The following is a 22,298-nucleotide window of genomic DNA, read 5'->3' on the forward strand; positions in this document are numbered from 1 at the left end:
ATTTAAGTGCCCTAGGATGACGAAGAGCGGTTCTTCTTCTATCCCATACACTTATATCCCTTGCTAGCCCAATTGAGCCGGCGATTTCATTTCGTACCAACCCAGTTGGTGATCGTCCCCTACACTGGGGCAAGGCAAAAGTCACTACAGCTTGAGCATCAGGGTCCAAAGTACCGAATCAAGATGAAGACTCCAAGAGCCTAATAACATTGTCTGCTCAAACTTGTTTAGGCTAGTCCTGACAACACCAAAAGAGCAGTAAACAAATGCTGAAAACTAGGGGCATGAAAAAGCAGTGTGCCTGGTAAAAGCAAGGCCAATGCCCATGAATAAAAAACAAAGAAAAAGAAAAAAGGAGAAGAAGAAAAACGATGAAAAGACGACCCCAAAGGGTTAAACTTGAGTTCTTCTTCGATACAAATTCCTACTTTAGGAACTCTGTCTTGACAAAGATCTGTCACAGAGATAGAATGGTATCCAGGAAAATGCTTGACGCATAAGCTCCTCAAGAAAAAGTTGTCAAAGATGCTAAAACACGGGATTACCCATGGAGTTGTCCAAAAGGATCCTGATGATGAAGAAAAAGACAGGTGACAATGCCAAGATGATCACCAACTCTCACCCTTACACACATTTTTGAGCCTAACGACCCTTTCGTTTCTCAACCTGTGAACCGAGCCCACGTTACGTCCCTCATGAAGTCTCTTCTGACTAGGACACTTGAATTAACGTGAAATTTCAAATGTTTATAAACAACGCTCGAGGAAGTGCGAGCAAGACTATTTCTATCTCGTTTTGCAGAGTTCTTGACTTGTAAACCCGGAGATGATTGCAGAATATTTTCTTTCATGGCCTTGACTTGGACAGTCACCTTCATTAAGCCATTGACCAAGCCTACATTACGACCCTAAAGAAGACCTCTCAGATTGGCGTCGTACCGCTTGAGAAAACTCGGACCCTTGTTGATGTGATAGTGGTCGATTGAGTGCTTTCGATGCTCCCGCATTAATGGACGGGACAAACAACCCTTTTCAATGAGAGTGAGTGGAAAGTCCTTTCTGACCGAACATTCCTCGTTCAGCATCTCGAGAAGTCCACCTTGCGAGCGAATATTGTCTTGATTGATAATTACCCTCGGTGGATGATTGGTGATGCAAACATGGCAAAATCATCATGCATGAACTTTCAAATACACATTCTAGGATAGCCTAGCTTGTCTATCCTCGATGAATGCATGCATGTTTGTGCTAACCCTCTTTGACAGGTAAAATATCCTCAAAGACTCAAAGAACATATGACCTTTGGAACGTCTCCAAAGATGTCACAGAAAATTTCTTCCGCTCCTCAAGTGGAATTGACACAGCATGCTTTTGCTGTTCAGAGTTCTAATCCCTAGTGATAGAACACGAAAATTCGGGCGCTGGAGAAGCCCTCATTATCATCACAGAAGAGATGCCCTGAAAAAGGTCGGGTATTCAGCAGATGATACATCAAACCTCCGGGTAAGAAATCCCAGGTATTTCATCAGATTTCTTTTCAAACTACCCAGAAGGTAAACGGGGTGTTTCTTTGAAAAAGAAAAGCATCTTGACTAGCTGGTCAAGATATTTCATACGATATTCAAGAATAGCCTCAGTTGTCTATCTCTCCAATGAATGCGTATGTCTTTGCACAAGAAAACTTGTCTGATAGGAGACGCGCCCTTAAGAGGCAGGAACGTGCCCAGGTAAGTACATTTTACCCATGCCGGTTCCAAAAATCCAGGTACCTATAATTGTTATGGTACCCCCTCTGAACATCGGATTGACCCCGTTGTTCACCCTCTGAACATCGGATTGACCCCGTTGTTCACCCTCCTGAGCATGGGACTGACCCCCATGTTCACATCAAATCCTCGGGCGAGGACCCCTAGGTGCTCATCGTTTGAGCCTTTTCAAGCCCTGCTGGCGAGGACCCACCAGGCAAACCAACAAATCCTCGGGCGAGGACCCCTGTGTGCTCATCGTTTGAGCCTTTTCAAGACCCGTTGGCGAGGACCCACCAGTGCAAACAATCAAATCCTCGGGCGAGGACCCCTGTGTGCTCATCGTTTGAGCTTTTTCAAGACCCGCCGGCGAGGACCCACGGCAAACAATCAAATCCTCGGGCGAGGACCCCCAGGTGCTCATCGTTTGAGCTTTTTCAAGACCTGCTGGCGAGGACCCACCAGGCAAACAATCAAATCCTCGGGCGAGGACCCCCAGGTGCTCATCGTTTGAGCCTTTTCAAGACCTGCTGGCGAGGACCCACCAGGCAAACCATCAAATCCTCGGGCGAGGACCCCCAGGTACTTTGTCAAAACAAAATCCAGTCAGTCAAGGCGACCGAAGAAAGGTTCGGGTCCTAGACAGACAAAATCCAGTCAGTCAAGGCGACCGAAGAAAGGTTCGGGTCCTAGACAAAAGCAATCCCCGTCAAGGCGACCGAAGAAAGGTTCGGGTCCTAGACAAACCATTTTTCCCGTCAAGGCGACCGAAGACAGGTTCGGGTCCTCGACACACAATATCAATTATCTGGAATTACTCTACCCTTCGGCAAGGTAAGTAGCCCCAGGTATGTTTTTATTTGCTTTAGCATGCATCATCTTATATTGCATCATAAAAATGGGACTCCGGTCTCGCCAAAAATAACATTCATTGAGCATGCATGGGCCAAATTTAGGTGCCATTTTATCTTTGAACGTAACCTCTGCGAGCTCAATCTCTGCGAGCTCACCTTCAAAGAGGGGCAGCTGTTGACACCTATTTTTAATTTGCCCAAAATTAATTGCAAAATTTAGGAGTTAATTTCGTTAATTCTTAAAACAAAAAAATATTTCAATTTAAATGCATTGCATATAGACATAAGGCATATGTGCATTAATAGGGCCTATTACAAGATATTTTCTTAAATTTTAAACAAAAATTTAAAAAAAAAAAAATCGAGTCGGGCGGTGAGCCGGGCCGACCCGGCCCATTTCTTTTTCCTTTTTCCTTTTTTTCCCCGGCCCGTGCCCTTTTCCTTTTCTTTTTTCCTTCGCGCGGGCCCGCCCGCTTTCCTTTTCTTCTTCTTTCCTCACGCCGCCGCCGGGCCCGGCCCGCCCATCCTTCTTCCTTCCTTCTTCTTCCCCCGCGCGGCCACTCTCTCCGCCCTGTTCTCCCCTCGCTCGAGACGTCACGCCGACGCACGGCGGCGCCGCTCCTCGGCGTCGCTATCCGGCCAGAGGAAGGCCGAGAGAGCACGCCGACGGGACTGGCATTAATTGCCAGTCCCGTCCTCCCTGTTTTCCCCGCCTCTCTCTCTCCCCCTGTTCGCCTCGGCTGCCTCGCTGAACCGGACCCACCCCTTTTGCTCTGCTCTGCTCTGCACCGGCCTGCCATGGCCACGAAAGTCGTGGGGTGGCGTAGGCCGGTGCAGGCCGTCGTCATTGCCAACGTAACGGAGCCGGGGGACGCCGCCTTAAGGCCAGAGAGAGAGAGAGGCCCCTGGGTTGGCCATTTTGGAGAAAAATACAGAGGGAGCGTGAGAGCGTGAACCGAGAAGAGAGAGGAGCCTCGGAGGGTCTTGCAGGTCCCAGCCGGCCTCGTCGTCACCAGCAAGCCGACCGGCAACCCTCGGAAGCAGCCCCGGTCGGCCATTTCCGGCGAAACACAGAGAGAGACTGAGAGAGACAAGAGAGAGAATAGAGAGAGAGAGGGAGCAAACCGAGGCCACGCCGGAGCAGGAAGGAGAACTAGCAGCGTCACCGTCGCCTACGGAGCAGCCGGAGACCCCCCAGAACGCGCCGTCGACCGGTGAGCCTCCCAGCCGAGAACCGCCTCTGTTTTCCCCTGTTTTCCGGCGTGGTTGGGCCAGGACTCGCGCCGGCCGTTTCGTGCGAATCCCGGCCCATACCGATGTCGTTCCCGGTCCCCACTCGCCGTCGGAAGTGAGCCACAGTCGCCGGAGGAGGCCGAAATCCCTTGATTTTTGCCGCGCACGCCACTTGCTCGATGAAATGCCTCAAAGAGGCTGATTTGTTTTTGGCCGCCGGCCGGCGAACGGGTGAGCGGACGGTGACCCCGGTGGGTGGAGAGGTTCGTTTTTAGTCCCAGGGGCCGATTTGGGGGTGGCGCCGGTCTGGGTCCGCCGGCGAGAGGCCGATTTTCGGCTTCGCCGGCGGCTGCTCCAACGGGTTCGGTCTGACCCGGTTCAGCCGACCCGACCCGGGTCAACGCCCGGGTCGGATCCGTTGACCCGGGTCGGTCTGACCGACCCGGTTCAGCTGATCCGACCCGGGTCGGTTCCGACCGACCCGGTTCAGCTGATCCGACCCGGGTCGGATCCGTTGACCCGGGTCGGTTCCGACCGACCCGGTTCAGCTGATCCAACCCGGGTCAACGCCCGGGTCGGATCCGTTGACCCGGGTCGGATCCGACCCGACCCGGTTAATATTATATTATTATTTTATTTAAAAAAAAATTTTAAAAAAAAATTTTTAAAAAAAATTTTTTTTAAAAAAAAATTTATTTTTTTTCTGTATTTTTTTTCTTTTTCTCTTTTCGAAAAAAAAAAAAATTAAATAAAATTTTTTTTTTTAAAAAAATTATGTTATATCTAAGTTTTTAATCTAATGTGATATTATTATGCATATTTTTGTCTTGTTTAAATTAGACAATCCTGAGATTGCGCGGTAATATTTTGCATGTTAGTTTTTATTATCGCTATATTATTATGCATGTTTTTAATACAATCGCATAAGTTGTGTTTTTGAATGTCATCTGACTTAGTTAAGGTTAGAACCTTAGGCTGCATAAATTGTTGTGTTCCTGACTGCTAATCGTTTCTGATTATGCACTCGCTTGACCACCTCACATGTTAGGAGAAAGGTCCTAATATCAATCCAAATTGCCTGACAAATCTTTTAAAAAAAAATGAACAGGGTAGAAAGGTACCGAAAGGGCATTAGTTATCTAACTAGTGTAACCAAGTCCTCGAATTCAGTCAATCTCTGGTTCGTAGGAATAGGGTGATTCTCCCATCACCCTATTTGGGTTTCTAATCGACCCACCCCAAATCGATTAGTGGCGACTCCTCGATATAAACCACTTGCATGTTAAAAACTTAAACCCTAAGTCGCGATATGGTATGGGCTTGGGAGAGCCCGAGTTAAGTCCCGAACCTAGACTTAGCACGTACCAGGCGAGCCCCTCCCTTTTTGCATGTTGTTTAAAAAGGGCTCGGGAGTTCGGTCGCGACAATCTTGAAGTTTTACATACTTTAATTTTAGAATTTTTGGACTTGATATGAGTGGTACGATAGCATAATTTCGGACCGTGTAAAACTGCCCAGAATGGGTATTTTTGTGATGTTCACACTTTCTCGATTTTCTACATACTTTTATGGGCCGATTTTGAACAAACTTCCTTCACAAAAGTTGTTGATAACTTCTGTCTCTATAACATATATAAATTTGGGAATTTTTTTAGGTGATTTTGGTTCTAGAAAGAGCTTACTTTTAAAAGAAAAGATTCTATTCCAGCGAACTATTTTTAGTCTGTCTTTGAGCTACTAAAAGATGTAGTTACATAAAGATTCAGATTTTGTGTTCTTCATGGAAAATGTTTGTTAAGGCGTTTTTTTTATTACATATCCAAATTTGAGAATTTTTGGAGTCCATTTACTATGTTTTCAAGTCTGATTTTGTGAACAGTGCAAAACTGCCGGTTTTGTCAGATTTCACAAATTCATCATTTTCTATATGAGAATGTTGGAATCTCGACATGATGTCTTCTGGTGATTTAATGTGCTCATTCTAAGCTTTCAAATGAGCTATTCTAAGCCTTGATTGGAGGTCACACGAAGGGGGAAACCGAGAGATAAGGAAGAGGGTTCTAGAAAGAAAGAACTTGGTGAGCAAGCTAGGCAAAACTTGGTGAGTAAGTTGGTCCAAGCTTAGTGAGCAAGTTGGTCAAGAACTTGGGGAACAAGTTAGCTTGCCTATAAATAGGCTTGGTTCTCCCCTTTAGCTTCCACACATCACCTCTTCTTCCTCTCATCTCTCACTCTCACGTCTCTCTCTCTCCCTCTCACCATCACGCCAGTCATCTCTCTCTTGCCGTTGTCCGCCGCCGACCACCGTAGATGTTTTCTTGAGCTTATAGGTGAGTGAATTCCCTAACACTTGGATAGGGCGGTGTGTTACGTGGTTGGAACACGGCATGTAAGTGGATTCCCTAATCTCGGAATAAGAAGTTATGATACGTTGTTGGCCTGAGTTCTCACCCGAGCCTCTGCTGAGACTTGCGTGTTGTTGTTTGTCTCAATGTTGCATGCATCGCTTGTTACCCTGCTTGATGTTATTATCCATGCTTGTTGATAGGACGTGACGTTACGAATTTGGCTTGAGTAGTGACCATATCTATGATGCTCGATGTTTGCATGAGTGGTTATTGTTTTGCTTCATAATCGTCAGTCAAGGTACGTATGAGTCACGAAACAGGGTGTCGTATGATTTCATACTCATGTTGTGGCATCACGGGACGAGTTTGGCTTGGTGCGAGTTAACATTGGGATGTGTAGATCCGGGCCAAGTTCGGCTCCGAGCCGGCACTCAGCATGGCGGACCGAACCACGTGCCCTCGACCTTGACCGAGACCCGCATGCTAGGCGAATATTCTAGAGATCATGATTACACAAGCACGGCACGCCTTTGGGCTTGATTGCATAGACTAATGAGATCAAGATAATAAATCGGCTTGTGTAACCCATGATGTGTGATCACTAAATGAAAGAAGAAGACTGTCGTCACATAGCGTTGGCAGCGATGCCTCGGTAAACTAGCGCTGGGATGCCCTAGTTGAGCTAGGATGCCTGGGTTGAGCCCAGATGCCTCGGGTGAGCTAGCCTCGGGATGCTTCGGTTGAGCCGAGATGTCTTGGTTGAGCGAGGATGCCTAGCATGAAACTGGATGCCTCGGTTGAGCCAGAGTGCCCTGGTTGAGTCAGGATGACGATACATGAATCTTATATGTGTGCCAGTATGTGATAAATAAAGTCTATATGTGTTCTAGTATGTGTGCTTAATGATAAGCCGAATTTATGTGGCCGGATAAAGGTGAGCTTCCATGTAAACATAGCAAGGGCAAGGACAAAGCCTTTGCTATTGATCTGCCATTGACATAACATGGGAAAAATATTTGTATGCGTTAGTACAATGGCGAGGTATCATCCTGCACGAGTATTAGTGAATTTACTTATTGAGTCTTCCCGACTCATCCCCCGTTATTTTTCCTTTTCAGGATCGTAAGATGGAAGATGCATAGAGGAGTTAGGATTAACCTCAGCCTTCGCTTGTGATATGGTTTGTATGTGGAACGGCCCGTAGAAAAGGGCTTGTAAAATATGTTTCAGTAAAATAGCAATAATGTGTCTTGCATGTTGTGCTTTCCCTAGTAAGATAAGGATATTACATATTAAGGATATTACATATCAATACAAGGTTTGCTCATGATGCTTGTCATAACCCCGTTGTTTGTTCTGATTGTGATTGTCCCGAATTAATTGCTTCTGCTTGTGATTAGTAAAAGATAATAACGAACGGGACGTCACATTAATAATCCTGAGATAAGGTAAGGACGTTACAGACTCGGCTAGGGAGGGTTCGATGGTGAGAGGGTCACAAAATTCGTAGCTAACCAAGGAGCGACGTGGAGTAGGCACCAGGGAAATAGCTTTTTGGTCACAGGAAAACCTGCAACATCGGACCAAAGTTTGGCTGTGAAAGTTAGCAAACTGTTGTGAATTCGTCGAGCTTGCTGTGTCGTCAATCGCGGACTCGTCACTGATTGGGGGGTGTTGAGCAGCGGCCGCATGACTCGAGAGAGTGAGGTGGTGGCGTGACAAGAGAAGGTGTGGAAGTCAGGCGCCAAGAGACACGATCGGCCACCGCGGAGGGATTGACTTCTCTGGATGTATTCTTCGTATCGTGGACTCCTTGTCGTCAACGTGTCCCTGTTGCTCCAATGGTTGGTTCTTGTCTTGTTGTGCAGAAGTGGCAGCCTCTTCGTGGGTGATGGATATTGAAGTAGCTAGGGGATGATGATGGTGAAGGTGAAGACGTGAGTCAATAGAGAAGAAAATTTCTGCAATATCCTTTTTCTTTCAATTGTGGCCGTGCATTCTTAATTGTGTGGCCTCCTCTCTGCTCTTCCCCCGTGAAGTGAAGTCCCCCTCCTCCTTTTATATATTTTTTTCACCGACAAATCTTTGGACGCATGCATATTTTCTTTCCTCTTTCTTTTCAATCAAATATTCCCTTTGTTAACTATTTATTCCCACAAATAATTGATCTCACAAATATCATGGGAATTATGCCGATTACTTCTTTCTTATTTGCTATGTGACCAAAATCTTGATAATATCAAGTTTTATTACTTCAAATTTTCATCAAATTTTCCTAACTTGATACCCATGATTTCGGCTACCGCAAGCTTAGTCCAGTTAAGCTTAGAATCACTCACTCAAGTCTATCCACCGTCGGTCCAATGCAAATGCAACTATATGAGCCTAAATACTAATTCAAATGCTCCTAATCTATATGCAATTTAACTAATTTTTTGTTTAGGGACCGGGATTGTTCCCTAATTTTTTATGCAACGAACGAATAGTTGGGTCGCTAAAATTTAGGTGTCAACAATAATGTAGAGCTCAGAATACGATAGGTTTGACCGGAAAACATGGTATTTTGTGAGTTTTGAATTGGTTTGTCTTTCCCCCTCCCTCTCACTCCTATTTAACATCTAAACTGAAATTAGATTAAATGAACTATAAGTAATGCGAAAGTAAAGTGAATTGAGATGTTATTTTTTTGCCATCATATCAAATTAAGTTCAAGTTACAAAAATGGAAAAATGAGTAAAAGTAGATACTTTTTCTGGCCTATTTTTTTCTTTTTCGCCAACAATTATTATCTTTCACTTGCCATAAAAAGTGAATTGGGATTAGATTAAGGAAAGAAAAGATAAAAAAAAATGGGCGTGAGTAGATTTTATTTTCTGACCTATTATTATAATATGTAAGGAACAAAAGAAAAGGAAGAGAGACAAATGGAAAGAGAGATTATGATAATGACATAATGCCCGTATGTCAGCCTCCTATAATTCTACTTCAATCCACAACATTACAGATATTATATTAGATTGTGACACTCAAAATTGCACATATGCTTGCACAAATATAAGTCTCTAGAAAATGGCAAACATATATTCAGATTACACATTCGACCCTAGAAGTCCTGGTGGACAATTAATAGACATGTTACTATATTAATAAATGCATCACATGCTAGAAGCAGCTGAATCCATTCGCAGATTATATAAGAGACCTTGACGTTGGCTGGTCTCACAAGTAACTGAAGTCGCATGGGAGTCGAGGTTTTCTTCATCCACTTTGCGTTCGGTCTGTTCATTGTATTCTTCAACTGTCGAACCATCGTGCTCAGGGTTAATCCTCACGAGTTGCTCAGCCACTTCCCTCATTGCTGGCCTCTTCGCACCGCTTTGGTCCAAACACTTCACTGCAATCTCAGCAACCATTCCTACTCTCTCCATTTCATCTTCACTAGCGCCCTCAAAGTTTATGACATCAGAGAGTGTCTTGTCCTTCACGGAAGAGATGAAACAAAGGATAATATTGATTGGCACTCCGGATTTAGTAACAAAACTTGTAGGCACCTTTCCCGTGAGCAACTCCACGAGGACAACTCCAAAGCTGTACACATCACTCTTAATTGTTAGCACGCCGGTGGTTAAATATTCTGGATCGATGTAGCCCAATGTGCCTTGTATTTCAGTGGCTACGATATGATTATGCTCCGGCGATATAAGCACTGAAGTTCCAAAATCTGACACTTTTACTGAGTAGTTTTGATTTAGAAGTATGTTCATTGACTTGATGTCACCATGAATGATTGGAGGTTCTGCGCAGGAATGCATATATATGAGTGCAAGAGCAACTTCAGCGGCTATTCTGAATCGATTTTTCCATGATCTCAAGATGGTCGATGCATTCTGATGGATGTGTTGGAAGAGGGTCCCATTCGAAATGTATTCATAAACCAGCAAGGGTATTCTAGTCTCCAAACATATGCCATCGAGCTTCACCACGTTTTTGTGGTGAAGTCTCATCACAGCTTCAAGTTCATGGTGGAAATCGCCCTTTATTAGAGACGCGTGCACGTCTTTAGGCTTCTTGACAGCGACCTCGGTGCCCCCTGCTGTTCTTCCTCTATAGACGGAACCGAAACCTCCCTCGCCAAGCTTATTGCTATCATCATAGTTGTTGGTTGCTTTTGCCAGCTCTGTCTCCGTAAAAATCTGAACTCTGTGGTGTTTCAAGAGCTCTCCTCCATTTCGTCTAAAATTTTTCTCTTTGCTTCTCCTCCTCCACGTTTCAAAGACCAAACCACCAACAATAATGAAGAAGAAGGCCACAACAATCGCTGCCAAAGAGTATATGTTACTAGATTAATGATTTAAGCATATAATCTTTATACGGTCCACATAGTTGATAATAGAAATTAATTTCAAACACCCAACCCATTTTATTCTTTTCCACATAGTCTGTAACCACCATCATTGATTTTAAAATATAACTAACAGTGATAGAAATGATTTCTGCATAGTTTAGAGTAAAAGTGTCACAATAAGCATAGTTCAAGATTTTTAGTAGCTTTTGCCCTAAAATAAAAAAAATAAAAACGTATTCTTTTCTTAATAGTGTACACGGGGCGGATTCGCTAGGCGAGGTAGTGTTAATACTAGCCCCCACCTAATGTCCCGCATGACGCCTTGCCGAGCATTTTTTGTGGGGATTCCCTGTGCCTATCCTTAGTCTATCAACCCCGCTACCCCCAAGCTTTTTAGGCGTGGATCCATTCCTTTGTTGTAGCTATATTATCCAAATTTTGACATTTACATATATACGTTAAATTTCAATAACTCTAAATATGTAATAGATGAGAAGATGCAGTTCAATACCCTGGGGATTCTAATACATCCACTGCAAAATCTCAATTGTTTTTTTGGTCGAATCAAAATCTCAATTTAAACAAGGATTATTATACCATGGAATCGCAAATTATACAAGCAAAGTACTAGGATATGCCACGTGTCCAATAGTTTCACTTCTCCTTTTTTTTTCTGTTTGTGTCTTTTAGTAGATAATTAATTGAAGATTTTGTCAACCATTCACAGGAGGATACCTAAAGGGAACAATTTTCACCCAAATCGAAACTCAACCTAGACTTGCAAATCCAAATAATAATTACTGTAAAAGGATTTGGAAGAAAACAGGAAAAAAACACAAAAATGTGCCCGAATGCATTGCTCAAGAGCCATTAATACTACAAAACTCAGAAATTTCTGGTCAGTAATACCATTTTCTATCATCAACGAGACTCAGAGTCACTGAGCTCCTCTCGTGCTGCATCTTTGGTCAATATTTTCACAGTTCAGATTAACAAAGCTCAACTGCATTGCCTTCTTCAAAAATTACCTTGACATGTCATTGCTTAATTGTGTGCTCCTTTTTCTTTTCCCTTTTTCTAGTCCAAATTTGTGCTCCCTTTTCGCTTGTAGTTTTAGGGTTTTTTTTTCCTCTTGAAATATGCAGGTCTAATTGTTCTATTTGGCCCAAGATTCGTAGGTTGGTCAGAGGAGAAATTTTCATTTAGATCTGCAATGTATCCTCCCACTAATGTAGTTTCATAGTAGACCCAAAAGAAGCTGAAAAGAGAGGTAAAAGAAAAGCAAAAGAAAGATGTAAACAACCTTAACCTGGGACTAAATAGGGACAAGTGGCAGCTTGGGTCACTGCTTGTCTTACCAAGGATTACACCGGCTAAGTACGGCATAATAATCCTTAAAACTTATACGTCAAACCTACTGCAAAAGAGCGAATTGATAGAATATAAACCATCTAGTGAATGATTGGGGGATATAGATGAAATTACCTGCAACAACTCCGACGTAATGAGAAATTTGGCAACTGACTTTACCATCGCCGTGAAATCCAAATGGGCAACTGCATGTGTAGGACCCGGGCTTATTCTTGCACTTTCCATGACATGCGTATTTTTGTGGCTCCTCGCACTCATTGATGTCTACATTATGCAGAAGACAAATTGAACTGTCATCTCGGTTGACGGCAAAAACAAGTTGAACAAGTAGGTGCATGAATTATTAGTGGGTAATGCTATCCCATTTATGCTTGATTGTCGTATTTGTGACATGTGTCCATTGTCTATTATGATATCTTCTCTTCTCTGTCTCTCTCCACGTCGGATCCCAGCTCAACAATGGCATTGTTTCTTTGCCATCGACGGAGATCGACGCTGCCTCGAACTCTACGTAAGAGACCCGTCGAGGGCCCGCAATCTTGGAAAGGATCCTGCATACAGAACTCGCCGAAATCGAGCTTTTACGATGATGCATGAACCCTATGATGCAAGAGCAAGGTGAGGGGTTGTTATTGCCATTTTAGATATGGTCATCAGGGACGATGGCTGAGCCTGGGAGGAGATTGATCTTTCCATGCACACATAGATTTATATATAAGAGCCATTATTCTATGAGTGAGGTACATATGCTAATATGCATATGTATCACTAAGTATGATAGGCTCGTCAGATCTGATCATTTAGATGCATTTGGGTACGCGTACCATATTCAATGAATATATACAAGAGGGGCGGCACAGAGGCTTGAAGGAGAAGGCAAGATTGTTGATGCAACGTAGGGATAGAGTCACTAGAAATGATGTTGACGATGACATTGGCAGAGTGGTGGCAATGACCTTACCTTACTATGTTAGGCAAAAAAGTTGGAACCTTAGAAGAAATACTTACCCAAATCCGGATTTACTTGATCGGGTATATCACAACTGTTGATCATATTGGTCCCACGTGGACTCCCCATGATCTACGCCAGAGATAGACTAGGGTCTAAGCAAGATTCCCCAACTTTATATGGCCCTTCCATTAAAAGTATAGATGTGCCATTACTTTCGCATGATACTCATTTTTAATATCACGTCGTACTTTCTGGCACTGAGGTGATTGATTGAAAAGTTATGGCACCAAAGTGAATGTTTGTTAAAGTTATGATACTCATGTGATCGATTGAAAAGTCATTACATCAAAGTGAGTATTGTACGAAAGTTATGATATTTGTGGTGTCTTATTCCCAAAATTATATCATGTGGTAATACACACCAAACATATGAGAAAAACACACTTTCTCTCTCTTCCCCTATCACTTTCCACACAACCTACCATCCCACCCACGATCAGTTTTGTGTGGTAACATAAAAAAAAAAGTTTCTCATTAGTGTCATAATTTTTAAATCGATTACTTGAATTCCATATCTTTTAAAAAATACCTTTAGCACAAGTGTCATGAATTTTAATACCATGTTGTACTTTCTAGCACTTAAGCGATCGATTGAAAAGTCATAGCACCAAAATAAATATTTCTTAAAAGTTATGACACTAAGTGATCGATTGAATAGTTATGGCACCAAAGTGAGTGTTGTTCGAAAGTTTGATACTCGTGATGCCTTATTCTCAAAATTATATCATGTGGTAGTACACACCAAATATATGAGAGAAACACACACTCTCTTTCCCACTTTCCGCTCAACCTACCATCCCCTCCACCACCACCACGGCCCAGCCATGCCACTAACATCGCAGCCGTCGTGGCAATCACATAGCCATCCCCACTACCGTCGAGCCACGGCCTCATCGCCTACTCGTCCAAATTGATGTTCAGATGTGTCACGGCCACGTCCCCAATACCAAGCACCATTGCCTCGTCCTTCTTTACGAAATGTTGATGCAGTTTTGTCTTGGAGACCTATAGATCTATTCGCTAGACTGTGTTGGATTTTGATGCTGATATATGTATTTTGGGATGTCAAATTGTGTGGGGGCTCTCGGCAAATGCAAAAACAATGGGCAAGGTATAGGAATTTTTTTATTGAATAGTTAGGGTATTACAAGTGGCAATGTGCATGGAACTTTAGTGTTGCTAGTTGGTCTCTAGAGTTCATGGGCGATCATCACAAGCCTATCTATAGGATCAATCCCCCGACTTATACAACAATTTTATCTCTGCATTTGCCAGAGAATTTTACTTGTTTTTAACATTGGCCACAAACTCCAATTACCTCCTATTAAACCAGAGACTTGTAGAACACCAATCCAAGAGGCGTCTAGGCTACTCTAGAAAATTGACCAATACATCAGCACTCCTCCTTGATTAATTTTCGTGATACTCTGAGCTTGCTCCTCTTCTAAGCAGGTACATGAACATTCTCCTTTAGCAAGAAGCTCGTCACCTTCATGACGGTTCTATTTTTTCTTTTTGTAGCTCCATTTTGCTCTGGGGTATAGCCAATTGTTAATTGATGAAGAACGCATTCGTCTTCATAGAATTTGTCAAACTTTTTGATTCGGTGCCTCTATCACTTCTAAGGACCTTGATGTTGCGCTCACTTTGCTTCTCTAAGTGGTTTTTGAATTTTTAGAAAAAAGAGAAAATCTCCGATCTTTCTCGAAGATAGTATACCCACGTCATTTTGATATTGTCATTGATGAAGAGAATCAAATATTTATTTTGTTTGGGTGTGGGGTGCTCATTGGACCACATACATCCATATGAACTAGTTTCAATGACTTTTTTTAGCTTTATATTCTCTTCTAGATGGAAATGATTGCCTTTGTTGTTTTCCAAGGACACAACATTCACAGACAATTGATATTGGTGAAATGTATGGAAAGTATATCATCATATTTTTCTGATGGAGAGTTTTTAGCCCAAAGTAGGAGTGGTCAAATCTTTGGTGCCATAGCCATGAATCATCAACTGAGCTTTTCATAGCTGTGTTTCTAGCATATTTCCATCGAATGAGAAATTTCCTATTCTCCATTTCAATTTAGTTTGTCATTTGATTTTTATATTTATCACACATAGCACATGCATTTCGACCAATACACACACACGCACATATATATATATATAGGGGAAAGAACAGCAGAAGTGCCAAAAGTTGTGTACGGAGCTCACTTTGGTGCCAAAAGTTCCATTTGGATCACTTAAGTGCCAAATTGGAGGAAAAATGATCACTTTGGTGTCAACGGCGAGAGATTCCGGCCAAATTAATACGTGACATTTATAATTAAATTTTTAATTTTAGTTGGATTTTTTTTAAAAAAAATTAGTCTATGTGGCATTTCCACGTATATATTTCGATTTTTTAAATACTTTTTTGAATTTTTTTCTTTTTTTTCTTCTTTTCTTTTTTTCTTTTCTTTCTTCTCCCTTTGGTCACTGCCAGTGACCGGAGGCCGGCCACAGGCCGCCTAGCCTCGCCCGGACGAGGCCGCCGCCGCCGCTCGCCACGGGCGAGGCCCGCCGACCCTCGCCAGGCGATGGCGGGCAAGCCCCGGCAAGGTCGGCCTCGCCTCGCATGGGCGAGGGCGAGCCCGCCGAGGGCTCCCTCGCGGATCCGGCGAGGCCAACCGTCGCCCGGGCCACGGCGGCCCCGCCGGACGTCGCCGCCGGGAAGGCGACGTCCCGCGAGGCCGCCGCGGCCTGGGTGACGGCCGGCCTCGCCGGATCTGGCGAGGGGAGCCCTCGCCTATGCGAGGCAAGGCCAACCTCGCCGGGGCTTGCCCACCGTCCCTAGGCGAGGGTCGACCGGGCCTTGCTTGTGGAGGGCAGCGGCGACCTTGTCCGGGCGAGGCCAGGCGGCCGGTGGCCGGCCTCCGATCACCGGCGATGACCAAAGGGAGAAGAAAGAAAAGAAGGAAAAAAGAAAGAAAAGAAAAAAAAGGAAAAAAGAAAAAAAAATTATTTAAAATAAAAAAAATGCTGACTGTACGTGCTGACTGTATCTCCGGCGAGCCACATCGGCTTCAGAAATTAATAAAAAAATGCCACGTTGGATTTCCGGCCAAACTGACCGGAGTTGGCACTTAAGTGATCTTTTTAAAAAAAATTTGGCACTTAAATGATCCAAATGAAACTTTTGGCACCAAAGTGAGCCCCGTACACAACTTTTGGCACTTCTGCTGTTCTTCCCCCTATATATATATATATATATGTCTCCTTTAAAGTATATAGAATAGCTGTATCCTTTGGCCCATATAACCTTTGTGCTAGACTAGGGACTAATTATAGTCATGAATATACTCTGGGTCTTTCTTTATTTCAATAGCTATTGTGCCTTTTCCTTTCACATCAACTAATGCGGCATTGCCCGATCTCACTTGGATTTTCATCTATGTATCAATGTCGATAAATATAGATTCATCCCTAGTTGTGTGATTGCTACACTCGCCATCAATATTACCACCTATCATTCTTCTCCACAATTGCCGCTTGGCATGCATATAATAGGGAAAATTGCTCAAAAACTCCTAAACCTATTACACTTTTGTCAATTCAATCATAAATCTTTTAATTTTGTCAATTGAGTCATAAACATTTTCACCTTTTGCCAATTAAGTCAATTTGGCCAATTTTAGCTAGAAATCGCTGACGTGGACGCCGACCGGCACTGATGTGGATAATTTTTAATAATATTTCAATTTTTAAAATTTTCCTTTCTGTTCCCGTCTTTCTTTATCTTTTTTTTTTCTTTCCTTCTTCCTCCTCTAGCCGGTTGCCAAGGCCCGACAACAGGTCAGAGGCGAGGGCTAGCGAGGGCAAGGCGTGACCTCACCATCACTAGGCAAGGTCAACCTCGCCAGCCTTCACCTCTAGCCGATCGTAGGCCATCAACAATGCCCGGCGACCAGCTAGAGGAGGAAGAAGGAAGAAAAAGAAAAAGAAAAAAATAATAATAAATAAATAAATTTAAAAATATTAAAATATTATTAAAAATTGTCCACTTCAGTATCAGCTGTCCTACGTGGCACAGTTTGCATCCATGTCAGTGATTTCCGGCCAAAATTGATTGGACAGACTCAATTAGCAAAAATTAAAAAGGTTTTGGACTCAATTAATAAAATTAAAAGGTTTAGGGTTGAATTGGCAATCGTGCAATAAGTTTAGGATTTTTTGGATAATTTTCCCGCATATAATATATTGTCTGTACTTTTTCTTCAACATAATTAGCTCGGTGATTTGTTTCAACCCACAATCTTTTCTACATGGTTATATTTTTTACGAAGTGTATTGTGGTTTATCACGAAATCAACAATCTTTCTCCAATTGATTTGTCTTCTCGCAAATAATACAGGGTGGATATTTTTCTTTGGGAGAGGTTTCTCACCCTGTTTTGTTTTTCCATGAACTCACCATTTTCAGATTTTATGAGACAATATGATTATTTTAGACCGAAGGACACTTTCAACTGATTCTTCATCTTGCACCATTGGTATTTTTTCATGCATCTCTAAAGAGCCAATAAATTCGCTCGCTGACAAGGTTCTTAAATCCTTAGATTCTTAATAGAGGTAGCAATAAAATTGTATTTTATGGTAGGTGTAACCAATATTTTTCTACTACTATTTGGTCAATGGTATGATCTCCTAGACCCTGATTTGATTTATTAGTTCTTTTAATTTACCAAAGTATCTTTCATTTTAGAATTTTCGAATTCCTTTACAAGAAATTGAAGTTTAATGATGCGTACTTTTATTGTGCCTTGGAAGTCTTATTGCAGTATATTTCATGTTCTTATTGCAGTCTTCGCTCCAATGATTCTTGGGACCATTATTTCCGAGAGGGCTTGCAAGATGACACATAGAATCCTAGCATCCTTATATAGTTGCTTTGCCGGAACGTTTACACCTTCTTTCGGAGCTGCATTTCCTTTTTCTATAATGTCCCATAAATCTTGGGCCATGACGAAAGTAGTCATTTTAAGGGTGCGAATGGTAACCATTCTGCTCTAGAAATCAAATTCTTGCCAGAAATTGATTTCTGAAATTTTTGCCAGAAATTGATTTCTGGAGAAGAAATCTGTTTGGTAAAACATGACTAATTTTGCTCCAGAAATTGATTTCTGGAACAGAAATCTGTTTTGATTTGTTGATTTTTTTTGCACCTAAAAAAATTTAAATTTTACTCAAAGTGGGTGGTCACATGTATTATAAGCCATTCTGTAAAGTTTTGAAATTTTTGATTTTTTTTAATTTTTTTGGGCACCTAAAAAAATTTAAATTTCACTCAAAGTGGGTGGCCACAGGTATTCTAAGACATTTTGTGAAGTTTTGAATTTTTTTTATTTTTTTGGGCACCTCAAAAAATTTAAATTTTACTCAAAGTGGGTGGCTACAGATATTCTAAGCCATTCTGTGAAGTTTTGAAATTTTTTATTTTTTTTTATTTTTTTGGGCACTTCAAAAAATTTAAATTTCACTCAAAGTGAGTGGTCACAGGTATTTTAAGCCATTTTGTGAAGTTTTGAAAATTGTTATTTTTTTATTATTTTTCTTTTTTTTGGGCACCTCAAAAAATTTAAATTTCACTCAAAGTAGGTGGCCACAGTATTTTAAGCCATTTTGTGAAGTTTTGAAATTTTTGATTTTTTTGGGCACCTCAAAAATTTAAATTTCATTCAAAGTGGGTGCACATGTGTTTTAAGCTATTCGTGAAGTTTTGAATTTTTTGATTTTTTTATTTTTTAAAAAATTCACCAAATTTCATATTTTCCCGAAATCTGACTTTTTTTTATTTTCTGGAAATTTTTATGAATTTTTCTAGAATTTTTCAATTTTTATGCATTTTCTGAAAAAAAAAAATTGTGAGAAAATAGGGAGAATGCATTCCGGAATTAAGAAGCTACAAAAACTAGCTTCTTTTTTTTTGGCCCAAAACACATTCCGGAAGCAAAAACTCATTCTGGAACCCAAAAAAGAATGTATTTTTACCAAACGCGTTTTTGCTCCAGAATGCAAAAATTCCTCCAGAATGCATTCCGGAAATTTTTTAACAAACGCATTTCTGTTCCGGAATGCATTCTGGAGCAGAAATTTTGCTCTAGAATAGATTCCATGCGCGCCCTAATACTCCGGTAGTTATAGTTATTTCCATCGAAGCAGTAAGGACTAGTGAGTGCGATGTAGACTTGGTCATGTTTTCAAATATTTAAGTGGGCGATTTTAGTGGCAAGTGGATAAGACAAACGTCCAATAACAATTGAACGGGGATCTAATACCATAATTAGATTATGTTAGATTTTTGTGTTAGTATTTGTATTTTAGAATGTAAAAATACGTGGGTATTCTCGACAAATGCAACAACAGTGGGACAAAGTAAAATAAACTTTCATTGCATAGTTTAGGGTAATACAAGTGGCAATGTGCATGGAAGATTGGGTTGCTAGTTGGTCTCTTTTGTGCTCATGACCGATGATCCCAAGTCTATTCATAACCTCAATCCACCGACTTATACAGTAATGTTGTCTTTACATCTGTCAGAGATATTTTACTTACTTTTTACCTTAGACACAATTTTATCTTGGAAATTTTTTTCCAAACATCCTAATTCTCTTAAGCTTCTTTCAATTCAATTCTAAATTTTTTAATTTTCTCAATTGAATTCATCCGATCAAATTTTGATAGGCCGACAGGATAATTTTTAATAATATTTTTAATTTTTTTCGAAAATTTTTTATTTTTTTATTCTTCTTTTTTTTCTTCTATCCTTTCATTTTTTATTTCCCACAATGGCCAGCAAGAGTCGTCGGAGTTCGCCGACCATTGGGCGAGGGCCTCGCCCGCAAAGCCCTTGCCTAGCCTTGCCCAGATTTGGACGGGACTAGGCGAAAACCGTGACCCTTGCTAGCGACCGGCGAGGGCTTCACGACTGACCCTTGCTCTGTGACTCTCGTCCACCGGAAATAAAAAATGAAAATATGGAACGAATCAAAGAAGAAAAGAAAAAATATTAAGATTTTCCCCACTTATACAGTAATGTTATCTTTGCATTTGTCAGAGATATTTTCCTTGCTTTTTACCCTGCCACAATTTGTCAGAGACATTTTCCTTGTATTTGTCAGAGATATTTTACTTCTTTTTTACTTTGGCCACAATTTTATCTCTGCATTTGCCAGAGATATTTTACTTGTTTTTAAGCCCGGCTACAAATTTCAGCTACTCGTTTAATTAGAAACTAGTAGAAAACCATTCCTACAGGAATCTAGGCAATTCTAGAAGATTGATCAGTACTTCAATGGCCTCCTCCATTCATGGAATATCCAAGCAAACAAATCTCATCTCCTTCATTGCGGAGGAAACGGTACCCAGAATTTGTTACTGTCGAGATGAGGTACTAGCCAGACTCACGAAGACGAAGAGAGAGAGAGAGAGAGACGGCGGTGGTGGTCCGATGGCGCGTGAAGGCTGACGATGGGCTCACCTAAGGTGGTGGACGAATGGCGTGAGGTGAAAGCCGAAGAGTGGACGAATGGCTAATCAAATGGGTAAACTAGATGGAACTCAGTGCATAAATACAGCACTTCCTCCATCCGGCTGTTATCCACAGAATTCATTATGAGGGCGATAATGCATGAGGAGTGATGTATGTTAATTACCTTGACACCCTCGGGCGCGACTGTAGGGATTCCCCTTGAACCCAGGCTCGCATACGCAGTGATAACCCGGCCCGTTCTTGGCGTCGGAGCAGTCCGTGTTGTTGCCACAGCCATAGCCCGACGGGTTCGACTGGGCCTCTTTGCAAGTCACGTCCCATCCGACCATCCAGTCCAGAACAAGGTCCGCGCTCTCGCCCACATCCTCGAAGCTCGGGAATTTCGTGTGGGAGATATCGAATGACCTGTTGTCCACCACGAAGGCCAGTCCACAGGGGTTGACTTCCAATTCCGATGAGTATTCGTCGTAGGTGTGGATGCTAATGCGGAGGGTCTTGAGCCCCTGCGGGATGGATGTTTGACAGCAACCGCGACCGGAGCAAGTGGTCTCGTTGGCGAAGTCGACGTTGTAGCTGCAGTAGGAGATGCACCCACTCCCGAACGTCCCATCTTGGTCCGAAATGAGAGCGGAGGTGTCGCAGCCGAGGACGGTGAACTTGTTCCGGGTGTCCGAAAATCTGTACGGTGGAAATGAAGTTAGATCGATTTTCAGTGTTTCTGTTTTTGCTCTATAGCCAGTCTGGTTGTAGCAGTCGTATACTTTGGGGACGCTGACGACCATGGTCGCGTCCTCGACTGAGATTTCGCGTATCAGAACATTCCCCAGGTAGGGATACAGTAGTTGAGTATCGTTCTCTTCGGTGGGATTGCAAGTGAGCAAGAAATCTGTGGACCTCGCACACTCGAGTTCGAGCGCGAACGGATAAGGAATCGCCACGTCCCCACACTCGGTTGCGCACTCTCCGGCCACGGTAGGAGTGCCGCCTCGTAGCAACCACCAGGCCACAGCCACCGGTAGAAGCCAATGCAATACCTTCATTTTCAAAAAACTCTCTCAGACTCTCTCTCTCTCTCTCTCTCTCTCTCTCTCGTATTTTTGCCTATTCGGGACCTTTATGCTGCCTGTCCTTGTTTTCATATTATTTCTCCTTAGCCCTACACGCTAGCCCCTCTCTCTCTCTCCTCTGCACGCATTTATTTCTTCTCTCTCTCTCCTTCTCCTTCATTTTCGCATTGAAGAAGAAAATCCACCTCGCTTTCCTCTCTCACTTTCAAATTTATTTTGAATTTCTGTGATTTTGCTCTCAAATTTTGCTCACTTTTCTCGTTGCTCCGTCCCTATCCGACGAAGCCAAGTTTTGGGTCCCTCGTCCTCGCTTTCTGCTCCGGTGCTCGCTTCGTCTTTGCTCCGGCGCTCTGTCTATCTCTGCTCCGGTGCAGCTTTCCTTCGCCCATTAATCTGTTGAGCGAGATTTTGGCTTCGTCGGATAGGGGCGGGGCAACGAGAAAGCCAAGCGAAATTTGAGAGCAAAATCGCAGAGATTCAAAATAAATTTGAAAGCGAGAGAGGAAAGCGCCGTGAGTTTTCTTCTTCGTTTTGCGAAAACGAAGGAGAAGAAGAGAGAGAAGAAATAAATGTGTGTAGAGGAGAGAGAGAGAGAGGGAATAGCGTTCAGGGCTAAGGAAAAATAATGAATATTATTTTTTTGTGCCAAATTTCCATCTGGGCCAGCCGGCCCCACAAGCGCCACGTGGACCACGTGGTCCTTCATGAGTGGTCCGGGACCATACTGACTTGGCGATCCGGACCATCTAATATTTTCTCGCTCCCTCGTTTCATAGAGTGAGATTCGAGAA

General features: G+C 42.5%; 1 protein-coding gene across 1 annotated transcript; it reads right to left on the reverse strand.

Moving 5' to 3' along the window:
* Positions 1–9,152: 9,152 nt before the first annotated feature.
* LOC115665014 (wall-associated receptor kinase 2-like) lies at positions 9,153–21,605 on the reverse strand. The gene is made up of 3 exons (XM_056321325.1): positions 20,604–21,605; positions 12,010–12,159; positions 9,153–10,497 (listed from the first exon to the last, which is right to left on the reverse strand). Exons 1-3 carry the CDS (start codon positions 21,478–21,480, stop codon positions 9,335–9,337), a joined length of 2,190 nt encoding a protein of 729 aa, XP_056177300.1. The 5' UTR covers positions 21,481–21,605; the 3' UTR covers positions 9,153–9,334.
* Between the last annotated feature and the right edge of the window lie 693 nt (positions 21,606–22,298).

Source organism: Syzygium oleosum, unplaced genomic scaffold (assembly GCF_021117445.2).
Source record: "Syzygium oleosum isolate NSW1041296 unplaced genomic scaffold, Sole_v2.1 Sole_v2.22, whole genome shotgun sequence".
Taxonomy (NCBI): domain Eukaryota; kingdom Viridiplantae; phylum Streptophyta; class Magnoliopsida; order Myrtales; family Myrtaceae; genus Syzygium; species Syzygium oleosum.